Below are 22,586 nucleotides of genomic sequence, written 5' to 3'. Positions count from 1 at the left end.
GGATTAAAGACCTCAACATCAAACCACAGTCCATAAGGTCCATCGAAGACAAGGTCAGCAAAACCCTTCACGATATTGAAGCTAAAGGTATCTTCAAAGATGACACACAACTGACCAACCAAGCAGAAACAGAGATAAACAAATGAGACTATATCGTACTAAGAAGCTTCTGCACTGCAAAAGATACAGTGACCAAAATACAAAGACAATCTACAGAAAGGGAAAGGATATTCACCTAATACCTATCTGATAAGGGGTTGATATCAAGGGTATATAAAGCACTGGTTGAACTCTACAAGAAGAATTCATCCAACCCTATCAGAAAATGGGGCAAAGAAATGAACAGAAAGTTTTCTAAGGAAGAGGTATGAATGGCCAAAAGGCACATGAAAAAATGCTCTGCTTCACTAATCATCAGAGAATTGCAGACCAAAACAAGTATGTGCTACTACCTCACACCACAGAGACTGGCACACATCAAAAAGAACAAAAGCAACCACTGTTGCAGAGGATGTGGAGTGAAAGGGACCCCACAGTCAGCTGGTGGGAATGCCGACTGGTTCAGCCCCTTTGGAAAACTATATGGACACTTCTCAAAAAATTAGAAATTGAGCTTCCATTTGATCCAGCAATACCACTTCTGGGAATATATCCTGGAGAAACAAAAAAGTATAGTCGAAATGACATCTGAACTTTTATGTTCATCGTGGCATTGTTTACAATAGCCAGAATCTGGAAAAAACCCGAGTGCCCAAGAACAGATGACTGGTTAAATAAACTTTGGTACATCTATACAATGGAATACTATGCAGCTATTAGAAAAGATGAAGTCATGAACTTTGCATATTAGTGGATCAACATGGAAAGTATCATGCTAAGTGAAATGAGTCAGAAAAAGAGGGACATAGAATGATTGTATTCATCTGTGGAATATAAAATAACAGAGTAGGAGACTAACACCCAAGAATAGTAGTATATAATAGCAGGAGGTTGGCTCCATGGCTTGGAAGCTGGCCTCACATGCTGGGTGAAAGGAAGCCCAGATAGAGAAGGGAACACCAAGTAAAATGTGGTTGGAGATCCCGCGCGGGAAGGGAGATGCGTGCTGAAATGAAAATAGACTAGAGACTGAACAGGATGAAATACCCCTATCGCAAACCACAACACCCAGAAGGAGAGAAAGAACAAAATGGAATACCCTGCTACAGAGGCGGGGTGGCATGGGGGGGGAGATGGGATTGGAGGGTAGGAGGGATGCTGGGTTCATTGGTCGTGGAGAATGGACACTGGTGGAGGGATGGGTTCTCTAACATTGTATGAGGGAAACACAAGCGCGAAAATGGGTAAATTTGTAACTGCACCCTCACAGTGACTCACTAACTATAAATAAATAAATAAATAAATAAATAAATAAATAAATAAATAAACAAATAAATAAATTTATAAAAAATAAAATGGCAAAAACTCAACTGATATTATGGAAAGAGTTGCTGAATTCCCACAGTACCCTGACACAGAAAATATGAAAGAGGAATTTAAGAACTTGGGCAATACAGATTAAAAAGAAATATGGACCAGGTCTTAACAAAACTGATATTTTTTAAACTTACATTATTTTCTCTTTCATGAATAAATCTAAAATCAAGTTAGCCAATTTTTAATAAATACCATGATGAGTAATGTATCTATCTGTAATATATTATTAAGATTAAAGTTATTAATATGTTATTCATGTAGGTTCAAGTTGAGAATCTAGGAAAACAAATATTAAATTGAGTCATGCTATGCTTTTAAAGCAATCACAATTCTAAAGTTGTCTTCTTAATACTTTTAGTATAGCTTAGGTTTTTCTGTTGAAAGATTCCTAGACTATGTTGGGGGTGGCACAGCTAGGGGTGCTTGAGGCTTACCCCTGTCCTGCAGTCAGAGATCATTCTTGGAGGAGAGCCAGGGACCCTATGTGGTGTGGAGGATGAAATCCAAGTTGGTGAAAAGCAAGGCCAGAGCACTACCCGCTATGCTATACTCTGTCCCACACACATATTCTTTGGTGACCACACAACCATTGTTTCAGGGGAAGACAGATGCTACTTTCAAGGATATACATAGAAGGTATTATAGCACTGATTAGGATCAGAGATATCTACTTCAGATGAGTCTTATTGTCAGTAAAAACCACCACATTTTATTGCTGTGTCCTTCACTTATCTATAAAATATCCTCAAATCCCAGTTTCTTCATGCAGAGGAAGGATATTATTTCTTAAGACTTTTAGCATAATGAACATCACTTAGAAAAAAAATATTTCAGTGTCTGACACATTAGGACTTAGCAGTAGGTAGCCATTTCACTAATCTCTGCCCAAGATAGGAAAGATAAACAAGAAGATACTTTACATGACTGACATGAAAATAAAAAAAACTGCAAAACAAGTGATATTGTCAGTGGAATGTAGTTTTAGATATTTCCCTCTAACATCTCAAAATAAGTAGAAGTGAGGTTCTTTGTTTAGTCTTTATAGATTGCAGTCTTGGCCTACGACTTTCCTTAGCTTACTATGTTAAAACCATGGAGAACAGTCTCCTGAACCATGCTAATTTAGCTGCCAGTTTTACTTATAGAACGGTGTTATAAAAGTCTAATCATTTCTTTTTTTTAATTTATTTTATTGTTTAATTAGTGAGTCACCATGAGGGTACAGATACAGATTCACACATTTTTGAGCTTGTTTTTCCCTCATACAATGTTCGCCAACACATCCCTCCACCAGTGCCCATTCTCCACCACAAATAAACCCAGTATCCCTCCCACCCCCCAATCCCATCTCCCCCCCACCCTACCCTGCCTCTGTAACAGGGTATTTTCCCTTTTGATTTCTCTCAATCCAATTGGATGTTGTAGTTTGCAATAGGGGCATTGAGTGGCCATCATGTTCAGTCTCTAGACTACTTTCAGCACGCATCTCCCTTCCCGCGTGGGATCTCCAACCACGTTTTACTTGGTGTTCCCTTCTCTATCTGAGCTGCCTTTTACCCCCAGCATGTGAGACCAGCTTCCAAGCCATGGAGCCAACCTCCTGGTACTTATTTCTACTATTCTTGGATATTGGTCTCCTACTCTGTTCTACTGTCTATATCTGTTTAAAGTATACATGAGAAGAAAGAGATGTCTCAAAGATAATGATTAAGATTAAATAAAAATTAAGATTACTAAAATATCCAAACATGATTTGCTATCATAGACATTGAATCTTTAGACCATAGTAGTTTCTTGAGATGCACAAACTACTCTCACTCTCCTAAGTGTGGTTTCCCATGGTATTGCTAATTTTCCTGTGCCTTGAAGTTGAGTAATACATGTCTGAAGGAATATAAAGAAAAGACTTTGATATTTAAAACAGAAATTTAATATCTCAGATAGGTAGGACAGGGTTTTCTTACATATAAATTCTAATATTTCATTTAAGGTCATTCATTTTGATTCATATACACTACAAAACATGTAGAAAACAAACATTGAATGATGTAATTTATCATTAATTTTATTAGTATATTTATGAATTATTATGTCGATATAATTTAAACAAATTTATTATCATGAAAATATTTCCATGAGACTAGTTTGTCAATCAGTTAACTTCCAAGAGTCTTCTTATTTTTGAAACTGCTTTTCATTCACAGAGAATCTAAATCTCTTCCCTTCACTTTTTGGGTGTCAGGATTTGTCACCCTTCCCATAAACAAAATCGATTCTAGAAAAAGAAAAAAATCTTTTTAAAAATTGTTAATATAGAAGAATATAGTTTTTAATACTTTAACAAATCATTCATGTATTCTCTTTAAGATATGTTAGCCATCCTAATTGAAAAACCCTTAGTGCATTTAAAGTATATGCTTGTGTCATTATTAGTCATTTTCTGATAACTTATGATATAAATTAACACCTACAACAGCTTGGCAGGGACAATTCATTAGTCTTATTTTTCTTATATGATAGTAAAACTAAAGTGACAGAGAGATGTTCTAAATATATACTTAGCCAAGAAATACAGTATAATAAAATGGCTGTGCTGAGCATGGTAGCATTTTCAATATAAGATATTAGTAATCATCTTTTTATGCATGCAACATAAACCCTTAGGTTTAAAAATGCAACTTATCGCAACTTATCAGGTTTTCTATTGCTCTGAGTCAAAGCTTAGTACTGAAGACATTATTTTCATAAGTCTATTGCTTTGAAATTCTCACAGAGGGCACATAAAATACAGCATAAATGCAAATACATGTTTCCAACATTTTCTGTTTGCAAGTGAAAAGGAAGAATTTGAGGACAAAAAAAATTGTCAATGTACACTCACCTTTCTTTTCAACTAGAATAAGAAAAGTGTCTAGAAATGAAATAGTGCCAAGTTTTCCTTTCTTAAATTCCTAATAATCAGGTGTAATAAAGGACATATTTCTAAAATGATAAAATTTGCATAATTTTATGACTAAAATTCAATCTAAATGCTTTGGTAATAACAATGGCTTTCTCACAAATGCTTTGCTGTAAGTTCTTAAGAAAGATGCACTTTTAGAAAAGCCAAAAATCTGAAAGTAGACACAATTTCCACTTAATCATTTATGAATTTTAATCAATGGCCTTGTCTCAAATATCTCAATATCACTGTATCACTATCATCCCATTGCTCATCAATTTGCTCAAGCGGGCACCAGAAATGTTTCCATTCATCCCCATCATGTTCAGGGTCAGGGGAATGAGCCCCATTATTGTTACTGGTTTTGGAATATAGAATACGCCATGGGTAGCTTGCCAGGCTCTGCTGTGTGAGTATCTCAACATAATGCTTAGAAATAAAGATAATGTATATCAGGATTTTTTAGTCCTGTAAAATTACAGTGAAAACTCCTGGGATATATATTATACTTAGTCACAATAAGAATCATCAATGACTCTGAGAATATATAATTATATGACATCCCAATGTTTAATCAGAATTATTTATTAGGGAATATTTAAAGTAATTTTATGGTAAATTAATATTTTAAAATTGTAAATAGAAGTGAGGTAACTGAGTAATTTTCAACCTGGTTCTTTGTCAAGAAGAATCATATATTCATCTGTATATATACATATATATACACATATATGCTCATATATACATATAGTTTGGGGGCCACATCAGGTGCTCAGGACTGACTTCTGGCTCCATGGTTAGGATTTATTCCTAGTGATGCTCTGGAAACCACATGACATGCTGAGGACCAAACCTAGATCAGTTGCATGCAAACGCCCTACCTGCTTTACTATCCTTCAGTCCCAAAAACCAATTTCTTAAATTGAATCTTCATGCAAGTCATGTACTCACTGATAGATGCTATAGACTAATTAGGTTAATTAAATCTCCCCTTATCATACTATAGAGGCAGACTGACTACAAAAATTACTGTTCCTTTTTTCTCTTCATACAAGTCTCGCAGTGGAGATGTTATTGGTGCCCGCTCGAGCAAATAGATGAACAACGGGATGACAGTGCTACAGTGCAGTGCTATGCACTTCTAAAAGAAGTGAGTTTTAACTTTAATATGTCTATACAATGTTTTTGTTATATGGAAGCAACGTTTACCTCATATTAACAGAAAAAAACTAACTGACTAGAATAATAGATTTCTTACTCAGGAAATAAGGGAGGGATGGAGAGAAGGAGATAAAGATACGTGCTGAAGAGAGAAACTGCATTTTCTCCAGCATTGAAAAGGCCAACTAGAATAAAATATGTCATATAAAATACCTTACGGTCTGTTATTTCTTCAACTCAAGTTCTGAAAATATTCAAAGTATATTTTTATTATGTGTGGAATACTGACAATTTCAAACTCATGATTCACTAGCTTCTTAGAAATATTTCATAGCATCTTCTACAATTTTCTTTTCAAATGTCTAAATATGACCTATACATTAAGTTTCGAGCAGGCACCAGTAACGTCTCTCATTGAGAGACTTATTGTTACTGTTTTTGGCATATCCAATACGCACGGGTAGTTTGCCAGGCTCTGCCACGTGGGCTCGATACTCTCATTAGCTTGCAGGGCTCTCTGAGAGGGGCAGAGAAATCAAACTCGGGTCGGCCGCGTGAAAGGCGAATGCCCAACCGCTGTGCTATCACTCCAGCCCACACTAAGTTTATGAAATAAAATATACTTTTATTTCCAGAGTGTGAGAAATAGTACAGTGGGTAAGATGCTTTCCTTGCAAACAGTGCACCAGTTTCATTCTATATGGTTCCTTAGGCTACCCGAGTGTGATTCCTGAGTGTAGAGTCAGGAGTTGACCTAAGCATCATCAGTGTGGCCAAAAAACAAATCTAAAAAAGTTCTTATATTCCCTTAGGATTTTAGCTAGGTCAGTTTATCTTCTCTTTGAATAATGATGCTACAACATAAAACTAAACTTAGTGGAAAATACAATGAATGCATTTTTCACAAGAGCAGTGTTGTCTGAAAATCATTTTTATTCAGGCTATCTTTCAAATAATAAATTCACTTGCTAGTATATTAAGGCTTACTAGTTATCATCTCTGTTTTGCTTAATGATTTCTTAAGATCATTTGTGAGAGAGAAATAAATAAATCACTGAATGCATACATCTTAGGATAATAGGCAAACTCTACATTTCATGCCAGAGTTTACAGTCTGACAAATGAGTGTCCATTTATTTTAATGTGGTACTTTCAGAAATTAAGCCTAGTTTCAAAATTACCATTACAGTAAATATCATAAAACTGTTATTAAGATATGATAGTTAAACATTATCACAAACAAAGTATATTATTTTGGAATTTAAATTTTGAATTGCTGTTCAGCAGACAGTATGGCCTTAGTCATCACTTGAAAAATAGAGTCAGTATCATTATTCAAAATATTATTTCTTTGAACACTGAAGTCCAATACAACTTCACGTCTTTTTGTCTCCATACTCAAAAAACACTTCTAATTATAGTGAACTGGAATTATCCAAAGGTTAAAGATGTGTAGATCAAATAACATTCAAAATATTATTTGACACTGACACATCTAGTACTGCAATTGAAGTTATATTAATACATTCTCAGCAAATCACAAGCAATTCCTTGTTCCCAAGAAACAACTTTCAAAGGGATCACTTGGAAGTTAGAGTAAAGGATTATGAGTAAATAAGGCTCATATAAGTTAGAGTAAAGGATTATGAGTAAATAAGTCTGTTTTGTCCCTTAAATAACCAATAATATAAGTAACCGTCATTAAATGGAACAGATTCAGTTCTAAAGAACTATTTAATTCTCCATGCACATCAACTTGCAGAAAGTTTTCCTCTTTCTTTTCTTCACTTATTCCATCATTCACTTTTATGTATGTATATATATATATATTTGTTGATTTATTCACAATACATTTTTGTATCAGGCATAGTGCTAGAATCTTCACATACAGATCTATATAACTCTGAAATGAACACTAATAAAATGTTTGAGTTAGATATGGAAAAGTGTAAGTAATGTGTCTGTAGTTATTAGTTAATTGAACTGGGATATGAGCCCAAATTCAACACAAAGTCCATATTCTCAATCTTTAGCAATACTGACATTATCTGCAAGACCCTCTGACAAATACTGGACTAAATGCAAACATGAGTAAGATAGATTTTTATGCTTGATTGCGGCTTATAATATTGAATGGTCATTATGATTCCTGAGATGACACCCCACATAAAGAATTAAAGAATGTATTCTCACTGTAGTTGTATTCTAATTCTGCTTTTCAATAAAGTGCAGAAATAACTACCAAGACAAAATGCATTTCTCGGTGTTGACATTGAGTCAAATGCCAACACAATCCAATCTACAACCAATTTGACCTTTTGCATATGATTACAGTACATAATTTTTCTCTTAGCTTTATGGATTTATTTGTCAAAATATCTAAATAATTGCAGTGGTGTTGTACTGCTATAATAAATGAATATATTATCAATCATTAACAGTAAATAACCACTAATAAATATAGCAACACACTACAAAGTAAAGATCCACAGAGCCAGACCAAAGAATAAGAGATAGGGTGCTAGACAGCAAAAACAGCCAATCAGGGTTCCATCCCTAACACCCCATATCATCTCCTGAGCCTAAAATGTGTGGTGGGTTCCCAGATAATTCTCAAAAAATTACCTGTTGGGTTATTCTTCACAATGAACAAAAACGGATGATTTGCTATAAATTGGTTTCGAGGCAAACTCATTATCGCAGGGACGTTGATACCTATAGAGAAAGTAGTTATTTATATATTCACATTAAATCATCAGTAAAGAAAAAAATATAAAATAATTTTTGTTTACAGGATAGGTCATTTTCTGTGAAGGTTTAATAGTTGCATAAACACCCATTGTCTAAATACAAAGAAATTTGGAATAAATTTAAAAACAAAAGGAGAAAAATAAATACTGGAGAGAGCATAAAGTAAATAAGGCATCTTTCTTGCAGATGGCCAACCTGTCTCCATCCCCAGCATCCCATATGGTATAGCAATAACAAGAATAATTCCTGAGCACAGACCCAGGAGTAACTCCTGAGCACTGCCAGCTGTGTGCCAAAAATTAAAAAGAAGAAAAATAAATACTAGATTTATTTATGGAATTGTTCTAACATTATATTAATGCTCAATAAAGATGAAAGTCATATACAAGATCTAATTTTAGTGGAAGCATCAAAAAATTTTTTATTTTTCAGACAATATGTTTCTGCTTAATTTTTATTTATTCTTAAATTACCTTGTTGTGAATTCCTATCCAGATGATATTTTGGCATACTATTTTTATTTTTTAGGTTTATAGTAATTACATCTGAGTTTATTAGTGTCGTTAGTTTCTGGCTCACACTGGTGATGTTCAGGGCTTACTGTTGTCTCTGTGCTCAGGGATAACTCCTAGTGGTGCTTCAGGGACTTAAGTGATGCAGAAATTCAACCCGAGTTAGGCACATGCAAGGCACTAACTTAAGGTCAGTACTCTCTCTCTGGCCCCAAGTTAATTTTTTAACCTATTTTTCCAAAATTACGCTGTAAACTCAGACCTACTAAGAATTTGGACTATGACTATGTATATTTTAGTATGAGATTATAAGTGGAGATTTTCTATATATTAGTAATTGTTTACCATGATCATTATACCATGATGGTTCATTGTGGCGTTTGTCAGTATTTAATATGGCAATTCCAAATGATCAGAATTTTTTGGTTACTAGATTAAATACTTCTACATTAAATTCATTTTTTTTCTTTCGCAGAAATGCAATGATTTTTCTATAATAAGAAATAACACATGGAAAAGTAGTTTTTAAAAATACAAAATTAGGGGCCGGAGCGATAGCACAGAGGGTAGGGCGTTTGCCTTGCACGCGGCCGACCTGGGTTCGATCCCCGGCATCCCATATGGTCCCCCAAGCACTGCCAGGAGCAATTCCTGAGTGCAAAGCCAGGAGTAACCCCTGAGCATCTCTGGGTGTGACCCAAAAAGCAAAAAAAAAAAAAATACAAAATTAGAAAACAATTGTAGAAGAGAAAATTTTTTTTCTCTGGCCACTTATATTATGACCTAGAGTCTGAAAATTAGACTGGCAAAATAAAAAATTAACAAAATAACATTTATTTTATATACATATAAAACTTCACAATCAAGAAGGGAACACACAAAGAAGCCATTAAGACTGAGAGCTTAAACACCAGAGAGCTTAAACACTGAGAGCTTTAACAAAGAGTGGTAAATTGTGGAGAGATTGCGAGATGAAAAGGATTTGGGGTATTAAGGTGTTATATTCAGAGATAAAAACATATGGGAAAAACTAATAGTTGATAAGGTCCATTTATTAAGGATTGTTTTGCAAGTTTATCTTAGTGTCAACTCCTATCTTCTATAATAGTGGTTGTTCTCCAAGTGTTGGAGAGGAAAGGGAAGACATCTTCACAAAGAGAATTTTCACCTTCATGTCATCCGATAAGGAGTGCATTGAAAGTCTTTCTTTTCCTTTATCTCAAAACAATCTTCTTCCAACTGGCATATTTTTAGATGGCATATTCTGATCCACTTATAATCACACGATGTACATCACTCTTCTATTTTTTTTGTTTTTTTTTATGCTTCTTGGGTCACACCCGATGATACATAGGTGTTTCTCCTGGCTCATGCACTCAGGAATGACTCCTGGCAGTGCTAGGGGGACCATATAGGATGCTGGGAACCGAACCCGGGTCGGCCGCGTGCAAGGCAAATGCCCTACCCACTGTGCTACCACTCCAGCCCCTGTACATCACTTTTCTAGACTATCAGAACTATGCTTTCAGAAATACCAGTAAATATAGTAAATATGAGGAATACATATTGGCCTATACTCATTGATAGTTATCTCACTACCTAGAGTAGTGAGATAAATCAGAAAAGCATAGAATTGCTCCATTCTCATATGATGAATACTTGAGCTTTTCCTGTTCTTAAATAACCCTGAGCAGACACTTGAAAGTCAAAATATTCTCGATGATTATTTTGCAGTGTAATACATCAGAGTGACTGCTGATTCATCTTGTAATCCCATAGTTATTGCCTCTTAGAGAAGTCTAGACTTAAACTGAGAAGCATGAGGAATGAAAGAGTTCTAAAACTGAAGTTAAGATATCTCATTTCACTTCAATTTTATTGGCAATTAACATAGTCTGAATTCTGGTAAGCCACTTCTGGACTATTGTACATATTTCTTTGAACCATGCAAGGACAATTATTTATCATATGATTATCTCTCTGGCTGTGAGCGATGACACAGCGGTTGGGCGTTCGCCTTTCACACGGCAGACGTGAGTTTGATTCCTCCGCCCCTCTCGGAGAGCCCAGCTAGCTACTGAGAGTATTGAGCCCACGCGGCAGAGCCTGGCAAGCTACCCCTGCATATTGGATATGCCAAAAACAGAAACAATAAGTCTCTCAATGAGAGACGTTGCTGGTGCCCGCTCCAACAAATCGATGAGCAATGGGATGACAGTGACAGTGATGATTATCTCTATCACAAATCTCAAATTCTGTGTCAAAGCAAGTAATTTTTTTTCAAAAACCTCATCCCAAGGAAGACTTTTTTTGTTTGTTCAAGGATGGAAACAACTCATTCCATTTAATATTAGTTCTTTGAGTTAGTGATACAAAGTTCTTCAGAATACAACAAAGTAATAGTGAGAATCCAACTGTCAAAATTTCATTTCATTAGTCCTAATATTTCAAATTAATGAATAACGTAGTAGTGTATTTGGAAATGGATCAATAAAACATTTTAAATGATACACACATATTACATATTGGTTAAAATGTAAATAGTATAAAAATAGACTTATGAAGTATTCATTAAAGATGAATTAATTTTCTAATTAAATGCAAGGTGTTTTGAATTATTTTTATATATACAACAGATACTATTTAAAATATAATTTGTTCAAATAACTGTAGCACAGTATAGAGTAGATCTCTATTTTCAGACTGTAATATATGTGTGTGCATATATATACTATATACATATACTTACACACACACATATATATACATATATATAATTGTATATATGTAGTAGGAGACATTGGAAAATACAGATTCCTATTCAGTAGACCTGGAGTTGGGGGGTTGAACCACTGCATTTATTTCTTGTCTTGTCTTTTTGTTTGTTTTTGGGTCTCACCCAGTAATACTCATGGGGTTACTCCTGGCTCCACATTCAAGAATTACTCCCATTGGAAAAATAAATGTGTTATGAACTCGGAAGAGCGGGACGCTTTGGCAGTCTCAGGCCAGGGCCGATACCGGCTCACACTTCGCCGAGATTTGACGCGAGTGGCCAAGCTTTTGTGCGGCCGCTTCGCTGCTGATTGACCAAGATCTGGAGGCCAGCTAGACTACTTTTGGTCCCAGCAAGTGCTTGCAGCCGTATCTTTAGACTGTGAACTAAGCCATTGCCCCATGCTGCTCCAGGAAGGAACATGATGCAATTTCTAACATAAATCTCCCTGGACTTAATTACTAAAATACAGAAATCCTAAACCGCACAGTCTCGGTAGCAGCCACGCGACTGCATATCTCTTCACTCTCAGCAATGGAAAACTAATTATCAAATGCTTCCTTCTCAGTAAGGCTGTTTTTTGGGGCGGAAACTCCAACAACAATAGTGAGTTTTGTGTTGAAATATGGAATGTAATCAAGGTAAAGAGAAAATGAAGTGAAATTTATCAGTTACGCAGGCAGGGGTGGGGGTGCGGGGGTGGAAGGTATACTGGGATTTTTGGTTGTGGAATATGGGCACTGGTGAAGGGACGGGTGTTTGAGCATTGTATAACTGAGACATAAGACTGAGAACTTTGTAACTTTCCACATGGAAAGTTCAATATTCAATAAAAGAAAAAAAAAAAGAAAAAAAAACTCCCATTGATGTACCATATGAGATTCCAGGGATTGAATCCATTGGCACATGCAAGGAACATAACCTACCCCCCTGTACTATTGCTCTGGCCCCTGAACCATTATGTTTCTGATAAATTTCCTAGTGGTAGAAGTGCCACAGATATTTTTGCAGTGGTGAGAAGGGATTATAAGCCATAGTAGTATTTTTTATTAATCTTTGCTGCACACTGGCATTACTTCAAAGTAAATCTCAAAATATTAAACCCTGGATATCATCTCCAGAGTCAGTTATTTAAAAATTTTGTGGATGTGCACAGTCACAGAATTTTAAAATTTTTATAGATGATTCTAATGAACAGCTAACTTTGTGAGTCACTACCAAGAGATAATTGGAAGAATCAAATTAATAAAATAAGGCTAATATGGCTGGTATAATGGAAGGATGAAATTAATACAATTACTTGAGTATGCATTTCTGAACAGCAGTGATTTTATGTTTAAACTTAAAGTTTCTGCAAAATGCCTACCTGCTAATTTTAGGTAATTTAATTAGTGAATAAGCAAATATCAGTAGTAGAGGCTCACCTCAACTCCTAATAAAATCTTTTTACTTTTTTTTTGCATGCTGTAACTGAGAGATGAATAAATAATTTGTACCATCAATTTCCTTTTTTCCCTATAATATGCAAACAACATGACAAGAGAAGCATAATAATATGCTTTAAAATAACAGCCTCTGTATATAAATTTCCTTCCCATCTTTCCATCTAACTTATTGTGGGATCATTTGTCTTACCAGTTGATGTTGCAGCCTCACTGCCTTCTTCATTTATCTCAAAGAAAATTTGTTGCATGACCTGGGAAACATATACCTCAGATGAATCTGTTGGAAAAAAATATGTATATATGCATAAATTTAGAGTTAAAATAAGTCTCTTTACTACCAGTTAGATCCAAGCTTTATTATATTTTCAAATGAACTGAGAAGGAAGTAAACAAACTCTCCAACTTAGTTAATTTGCTAGGGATAAAGGTGATTCAGTTTAGCCTTTGCAGAGATGATATAGAGACCAAGTTTAGTCCAGATATAAAAGGTAGAGATAGAAGGGGATAAGTCTTAAATTAGGTGCCCCGCTAAGGAGTGTATTGAATGGACAGAGGGTTTTGCCCCCTTTAGCCTTAGCCTACAGACAAGATGAAAAAGGCTTGAGGAGCTGAATTAATCCTACTCTGTGCATTCAACCTCAAAGCCAACTTTCCTCTTAAATTCTGTACTCAGTTTTGATCTGAATTTAAAAAGAAATTTGCTTTCCTTCATGGCTGCAGAGGCTACCTTTGTGCTATTACAGAATCACTTCAGAGTCGTCCTTTAAAACCTGTTCTGTTTTTCGATGTAAGGTAGTATCTTACAGCACTTTGTTCTGGTCTAGTTACATGTCAAGAGAGATCCCCGCCCCCGCCATCACTGCTTCTTCTTGGGAAAGCTGATGTATGTGTGAAGCTTTTGTGATAGAGTGATCTGTAAGGATAGTCTCTTTGAGAAGGGAGAAGTTAAACCTGAAGCTCAGAAGCCATCCCTGCTAGATCAAGACCAAACAGAGAGGACAATGTTCCTCAGAGAGACAACACAATCATGGCCAGGGATTTGTGATGGCAAAGGATAGAGAGGAAGATGGCCTTAAAATCTGATGGAGAATGCATTCTCACTAAAGAAAGGGCCAGGTTTGGGGAAAAGAACAGGACTTAAGTGATAATGGACAAGCTTAAGGTATCTATAACCTATAAGTGCCCTTATTTCTATATATCTCTAATAATTATTTGCTTTAGATTTTAATGAATACACCAGGGATATCTTTGCCAAATGAAAGGAACAGAAAACACTTTTTATTAGAAAACAGGCTCATTAAAGTTAAAATATTTTATTAAATGTGACAAGAAGTGAAAAGAGTTTGAAATCAAATATTTATTTAAGCTTCCAAAATAATTCTCTGAAAAATATTTCATTGAACATTATGAACTATATGACTACAAAATAATCATATCTCTTTTCTCTAAAAAGATTTATAACATGCATGTTTGACTGGTTGTTGGTGGTTTTGTTAAATGTCTATCGCCCAAACAATAAGTTGGTATAGCAGGAAATTCACTAGTCTCTTAATGACAGGATATAAAGCTTGCATTAGCTGTGGCTCATTTATTTCAGGCAATAAGATAGAAGCAAAGTAGTTAAAGCAACGCAAATAGAAGACTCAGGTGAGAAAACAATAAATGTTTAAGAGAAACGGAGCTTGAAAAATGATTTTTTTCAATTTGATAAGGTGGCTGCGCTCCAGGGCACATATAAACAGCATCCTGTTGCAACGTTTATTGTTGGCTGCCTAATTCTTGATGCTGATGAAATTGTCAGAGAAGTCAGATGTAAATGTCAGAGTGAAAACAAGTAGCTAAATCATGTGTGAAGGTGATAATGAACATCTATGTCATCTGCATACCCTATCCACCTCTTCCAAACAGAAAGCTCATTTACTCTATTCATTTCCTCAATAGATAGATGAATAAATTAATTATTTCTCCAAAATCCAGATATTTATAAAGGGATGCAAAATATTTCCCGTTATCATACAAAATCCCATTAGAAAGACAAGTTTCTGTCATTATACTTTCTTTTTATAAAAACAGAATGAATTTTAAGCATTCTGTTTTAAATGAAGAAATTATACATCTTCATTTTCTAGTTTTTAGTTATTTGTGAACTAGTGGGTGCTTTCAAGATGAAAAAAATTAAACAGTCTTGGGTGCTGTTGTGTGTGAACATCTTTGCCAAATACGATTTTCCAGGTGCAAATTAGCATCAGAATTCCATCACCTCAGCTTCTTGTCAGTCTCAAGTTCACCTACAAGCTGTAACATTGCAATTTCTACATCATGTTCATGATGCAGCAGCTTGTGAATGTCTATTTATTAGGCTATAAAATTACCGAATCAACATGAGAAAATTTGTTTAAGACTTTTGATAACTCTTCTTAAATTGTAAATCCTGCTCTTTAAGTAAACCAAAAGGGCTAAGAGCCCACATAATACTTCTTACATATTGTTCCATTAAAAGTATTGTTAGAAGGCTTATATGATATTCAAAACTGTTTTCAGACTTTTATTAAAAACTAGTTAAGTGCAAATGGAGTACCTGTTTATAGATATATAAATATGTCTATGATATTTATTATGTGTGTGTTTTCTAGGCAAAATGCTCTTTTACTTTTAAAATCAATTAGTATAATTATTTTAAAAACATATCAACATAAAATATAACAATTTTTTATTGTATTACCTGTTATTCCGGAAAGGTCACAGCCACCACAAAATATCTCAGTAACGTTCAAAGATTGCAAGGTTTCTTTGAAGTCTAGTTTTTGTTCTACTTTAAATCTGGTTTAAAAAAAAAAAGAATAAAAGTCTTGAAACACAGTGCAAATTTGCTACCAAAATGTTTTTCATTAAATGAATGACTAGGAATAGACATGTTGTGAAACCTTTTCTTTTCTTTATTACAATTGCTTTGGCTCCCATTTCATATCATTTTTTCCTTCAGCTCTGCTGAATAATTCTGTGGTGCTAATAACTAACTTCAAGGTGAATGGTTATAGAGAAGAATAAGAGTACTGGTTTTTGAAAGAGCAATTATCCAACAAAATGGGTAAGAATGCTAAGGTTTCAGTTTTTTGGCTCCTTCCCTAGAAGTGCAAAGATCTCCTCCAGTAATTATATATGCTCATTTTTTTCATGCCATCACAGATGACTCCTGGAATACATCCAGGGTACCCTGAGAAGTGAATAGGGGATGACAGTTCTTAAAGTAGTGTGCTGACTACTGTGGCAGAAAGACACATGATAACCTCCCATCCTTTCACAGTAGATGTGACTGACTTCCTTCAGTTCATAGACATAACTAATATCTTCCAAACATGCCCTATGAATGGAATAAAAAATAGAAAAGTTTATTAAAGTAAAAATAATAGCACTATAGCACCGTCGTCCCATTATTCATCAATTTGCTCGAGTGGGCACCAGTAATGTCTTCATTGTGAAACTTGTTACTGGTTTTGGCATATCAAATACGCCACAGGGAGCTTGCCAAGCTCTGCCAGGCAGACAGGATACTCTCGGTAGCTTGCCAGGCTTTCTGAGAGGGACAGAGGAATCAAACCCGGGTCAGCCATGTACAAGGCAAATGCTCTACGTGCTGTGCTATCGCTCCTGCTCAAAGTAAAAATTATAGTTGAAAAAATAGTAAGCCTTGTTCTCCCAGTATGGGTCCATAAATTAGTAGTTCAAATTAGGTTCAAGTATCCAATTCTAAGATAATTTTCTCTGATACTGATATTCTTTGGGTTCAAGTGCATAACAATCACTGAACCACATTCATTTAAATAATAAACAGAACTGGAAACTAATTTCACTAATTTTATAGATGCATAAGCCATTGCATTTTTAAATCAGTTTAGAAACTTGACTTATAAAATAAAAGACATTTCCTCAAATAGGAAGACATGTGAATTGCTGATCAGGGTTATTTGTGGGCATCTACTAAGCTAGAACTCTGTGCCTTGAGGGGCGTTTACCCTAGTTCTCTCCTGGTTGCATGCTGACAAAATCCAATCTAGCTCAGGATTCTTCCCTAACAAGTAGATCCATATTGGGAGCTAGAAATTAGTGTGAGCAATTGGTCTAACTGGATCAGTTTTTTAACTGTCAACTGTTGAACACACTTCTTAACTATAATTCTTCAGAAAGAATGAACATGCTGTGGCAGAAATGCATGGTGAATAAGTTATTTCTTAGTAAAAGATTATATACTTTTGAAAATGTTAACTCATTCAGTGCCCTAGCTAACTTGGAATAAGCATAATAATTGCATTGAAATCTACTGATAATGAAAATATCTTGTTTTACGTCAACTGATTTCAACTTTTTTCTAACTTTCTGATAAGAAAAATAATATGAAACATGATGGTTTTGAGATTTTATTGCTATTTTTTTCTGTTTTCATTTGCAAACTCCCTTTTCAAACTGAATGGAGTATGGACTTCTAAATGGTTGGATATAAATGTGCTATTCTACCTAGAAATTGGCTATTTTTAGTACAATAACCCAAGATTTTAGGCTAATGACATGAATACTGGAAGACATATTACAACTTCTAATAATTTCTCTAACTATCACCAGAAAGTCATTTATGGAACAGCCCTCCTTATAACACAGTCCAATAAAGCTTCAGCAATAGAAAACCATTCAACCATTAATAAAAGTAATCTATTACCAATTTCTAGTTATGGATAATTATCCATAATTATTGGAGCCAGGAATAACCAGGTGTGAAGTAGAACTTCCCAAATTAGGGGGTTAATATTGAGTATAGCTTCTAATCTCAACAAAAGTTCTAGGTAGTTAACATTATTATTAACCAACAAAATGTATTCTTAGGTTGGATTCTCACCTGCAAGGATAAAGATATATCGCAATCCTTTACAGTGGTGCCTTACCCACAGCCAAACCTAGTTCAGTGACTGGCATCCCAATTGGTTCCCCAATTACCACCAGAAGTAACCCTGAGTGCAGAGACAGAACCAACCCCTAAATATTGCCAGATGTGACCAAAACGTTTTTAAAAAAGCTATATGCATGATTTCACATGTTCTTTCATAACCCTTGGAAATATGTACTGCCATTGTTCTACTTAGCCATACAAGATAAACATATTAGGTAAGGTATAACCATACAGTTAAAAAATAAGCAAAGTTCTAGGTATTAATATTATGTCATTTTCCTAAGTCTTGGCTTAAACATTTTATAAAAGATAACATATTGGTCAATGCAAGATAACATATCAGTCAATATTTTAAAAGAATGATACTTCTTAGAATGACCATCACTGTTTGTTAGATATCACCACTATATTTTGTAACATATATATAATGCTAAAAATGTTTAAAGAGCAAGATCTTTAAAAATTCCATGACTAACTCTAAGCTTCTTCTGATGAAAATGCATATATGACATTACATTTACTTTCCTAGTAAGAAACTTTATAACTTCAAAACAATGTAGTTTTTATGACTCATTATATTTAACCAAACACTCCAATAATTTTCTTTTATTTCTCTACCAGTTCCTCATTGTTTCCTGAAGCTGTCCTTACTTAGAACCTAAATTGTTGCAGTTTTTAAAATTTTAAGCTTTAGTCTTTCCCTCATTAACTTCTCCTGGAACATTCCAATAATTCAGTTTAAAACATCACACATCTTTAAAAAACTAATGTTTTTCAGATACATGCATTGTATTGATGTCATAAGAGAAAATATACATAACTTCCAACTTCAAGAGAAAATATACGTAACTTCTGACTTCAAGTGTCTTACATTACTATGGAGAAAACTAAAAAGTCTAATAGTACTACCATGAATACATAATACAAGTTACTAGATAAACTTCCCCAAATGGGAGAGGCTGTGGATCTTGGGAGATCAGAAAATCTTTCCAAAATCCTAACTTGGTTTGCAGAGTCAATAGAAGTTATCCAAAAAAAATGGTGGGAAATGAAAATTGGGTTGTGAAAAAAAGAGTCTAGACAAGTTACTCAGCATAAAGACATTATTATATCTCTCAAAAACACCGCCTCAATCATTCCAATATTGTTCTTCAATATTTTCAACAATTTCTCATCATATATTGAATTAACTTTCTTCTTTTAAACTCTTGCTCAAGTTCCTTCTATCACATTATGCCTTTGTTTATCATTCTAGTTTCTTATACTCCCTCTCTTCTTCCCCTTAGCATGGACTTTTTGGTATTGTTCTAGTACTTACTGTGCATTACTATATAGTGAGTGGTAATAAACAAAGTGGTAACCATTTAGTAACGAGAAGCATATCTATCACTTTATATATGTTTCAGTTCCTTTTCTATAGACGCATCTTAATCTGTGCTATTATAAATAAAATAAATTTCCTAATAGATAAGGAAACACATACACCTTTAAGGTTGTGGCTCAATAGATATAAAACTAATCTTGTCTCCCAAATCTAAGTTTAACAGTGATACACTTATTTTTTGAGTGACTTAGTTTAATCTTTAAAATGAGTGATAAAACCAAGTCAGACTATAAACACATAAGAATTAATATTAAAATGTAAATACTAAGTGTTTTGAAAGTTAAAGTGCTATATGCATGAAAGTTACATTAAGTAATCATTTATGCTCATATATCAAAAAGTATTCCACAGGAACTTCTTATATAGAGAAGAGTCAAATAGCAAGTGCTCCTCTTCACCCTGAGGAAGTCTGGTTACTTCAACATTTCTAAGAGCCTATATTATGTTTAGACAACAGATCTTTATAGTTTTAACTCTTCTCCTACACCGCAAAGCCTCGAAAATTAGATATCTGGGATATCCCTAACAAGAAATACTTTAAGGTGCTTTTGACTATTATTTTTATACTAAATATTTTGACCTTGATTCTAAACATCATATTTTGAAGAGTAGAAATAAATCTTTTTTTTTTTTTTTGCTTTTTGGGTCACACCCAGCAATGCTCAAGGGTTACTCCTGGCTTTGCACTCAGGAATTACTCCTGGCGGTGCTCAGGGGACCATATGGGATGCCGAGGATTGAACCCGGGTCGGCCGTGTGCAAGGCAAACGCCCTACCCGCTGTGCTATCACTCTGGCCCCTAGAAATAAATCTTAAACAACAAATACAACAGTTGCTCAAACATCACACTTGAATGCTACTTATACACAGCATTATTATAACTGATTTTTCTCTCCAGAAATTTAAAATTTTTTAAATTTAATATATCTGGCTCAATAAGTTGAATTATTTTTGCAAAAGCACACGTTTATCTATAACCTCAGCACCTTACAATGTCAACCTATTTTGAAATAGTCATAGCTCATTAATTTGTTATATCATACTAAAGACAAGGCCACTAGCCCAATAAGATTAGTGATTAGTTAATCTTTTAAAAAGGGGAAATAAAGGAAAGTCATGGACTTATAAGCACTGAATTTGTATCCTGCCACTCTACTATATAAATCTATTGTTTTTAGGAACATTTTGGTTAGTGTCTTTAGTATTCTCTAAGTATAATATCATGTCATTGATCTAAGTGAATTTCATGAGTTCATTTTTCCTGACTGGTATTCCATTGTGTAGATGTACTGTAGTTCTTTATCCAATCGTCTGTTCTCAGGCACTCGGGTTGATTCCAGAGTATGGCTGTTGTGAATAGTGCTGCAATGAACATCAAAATTCAGATGATGTTTCTGTTGTGTTTTTGTGCCTCCAGGGTATTTTCTAGAAGTGATATTACTGGGTCAAATGGGAGCTCAATTTCTAGTTTTTTGAGGTATAACCATATTGTTTTCCAAAAAGAAAAACTTGTGAGCATTTCCACCAACAATGAAGGCGAGTCCCTTTCTCCCTGCATCCCTGTCATCATTGGATGCTCTTGTTCTTTTGGATGTGCGTCAGTCTGTATGGATGGACGTGGATAGTATCATGCTGAGTGAAATGAGTAAGAAGGAGAGGGACAGACATAGAATGACTGCATACATTTATGGGATATAATATATATGAATCATAATATATGGATATATATGTTTGTGTATATGCATATACATATACACAAACATATGTGCACACACACATATATATACATATATATATAAAATGAGATTAATATCCAAGGAGAGGGATAGACATAGAATGACTGCATACATTTATGGGATATAATGTATATATGAATCATAATATATGGATATATGTTTGTGTATATGCATACACATATATACATATGTGCACACACACACATATATATATATATAATAAGATTAATATCCAAGACCAGAGGAAACAGGGACTAAGAGAAGGACTAGTCAATGGTTGGAAGCTTGACACAAGAATGTCTCATGGGTGAAGGGCAGTTAGGCTAGAGAAGGGATCAGTATAACAACAATAGTTGGAAATTATCATTTTTCACAGGAACTGAGAGTTGAAAGTAGATAAAGGAATATATCTGATAACCTTTCAGTATTTGTATTGCAAACCATAAGTCTTAAAACGAAAGAGAGAGAGAGAGAAAGAGGAGGAGAAGGAGGAGGAGAAGGAGAAAAGAAGAAAAAGAAGAAGGTGGTAGTGGTGGGGACATTGGTGGTGGGAAATGTACAGTGGTGAAAAGACAGGTGTTGGAACATTATATGACTGAAATTAATCACGAACAACTTTGTAACTGTGTATCTCACTGTGATTCAATAAAAAGAGGAGGATACATAAAGAGAGATTGCCATGTGATAACACATTCAATGATTCAATTGATGTATTTGCAAGTTAAAGAACCCAAAGATTGTCAGCGCTATAAGAAACTAAGATGTTGGATAACACTGGGTTCTTTGCTGCTCTCGCAGGGAGTTTAAGGTTTATTGAGCCACTCCTACAACAGAGCACCTGAGGCACAACTAATAATCCTATATTGCTTTTCTCTTTCCTTTATATCATTTGCATGTTTTTAATTTAGCAATGTCCTTTTTGTATAGACACAGGAGGACAATTGATGCTATGCCATGTAAAATAGGAGTTACATAGCATAGCATAGCAAAATATTATTTACTCCTGGGCATCCACACTTACTTGACTTAAGCCTAAGTTGTCCTTACTTCCTAGCACTCCAAGAGCAGGGTCCTGACTGATGGACCCAGAGCAAGCTGTGGACTGCCCTGGTATCGAAATAGGCCAGGCCAAGCGCCAAAATACTTAACTACAAGTTAAGAGCACAGTCATGGACAAACTCTGCCCTACCTCCCTATACTTCCGGAAGCCTCAGCAGTCACGTCCATACCCCAAAGCTGCCATTCAGTTAAAATGCTATTCCAGCCATACTACGCTGATAAAAATACTGAAATCCCTGAACAAACACAATGACCTCTTAGTACTTGTATTGCAAGCCATAATGCATAAAAACAGAGGGATGGTGGGGTGAAAGAGTGTTGGGGAAATGGGGTATATTGATGGTGAAAAATGTACACTTGATTGAGGAATGTGTGTTGTCTCATTGTATGGCTGTAATCAAATCAC

General features: G+C 34.8%; 1 protein-coding gene across 1 annotated transcript in view; it reads right to left on the bottom strand.

Moving 5' to 3' along the window:
- Nucleotides 1-3,655: 3,655 nt before the first annotated feature.
- The window catches only part of SERPINI2 (serpin family I member 2), a 31,541-nt gene continuing 12,610 nt past the window's right edge, over nucleotides 3,656-22,586 (bottom strand). The window contains exons 5-8 of the mRNA XM_004621668.3: nucleotides 15,785-15,882; nucleotides 13,253-13,339; nucleotides 8,204-8,293; nucleotides 3,656-3,751 (exon numbers count right to left, since the gene is read on the bottom strand). Of these exons, the coding sequence (XP_004621725.3) occupies nucleotides 3,675-3,751; nucleotides 8,204-8,293; nucleotides 13,253-13,339; nucleotides 15,785-15,882 (352 nt within the window). The 3' untranslated portion in view covers nucleotides 3,656-3,674. The remainder of the gene's footprint in view (nucleotides 3,752-8,203; nucleotides 8,294-13,252; nucleotides 13,340-15,784; nucleotides 15,883-22,586) is intronic.

Source organism: Sorex araneus, chromosome 2 (assembly GCF_027595985.1).
Source record: "Sorex araneus isolate mSorAra2 chromosome 2, mSorAra2.pri, whole genome shotgun sequence".
Lineage (NCBI taxonomy): Eukaryota > Metazoa > Chordata > Mammalia > Eulipotyphla > Soricidae > Sorex > Sorex araneus.
Note: the sequence above shows the minus strand (reverse complement) of the source record. Positions and strands in the feature narration are given on the sequence as shown.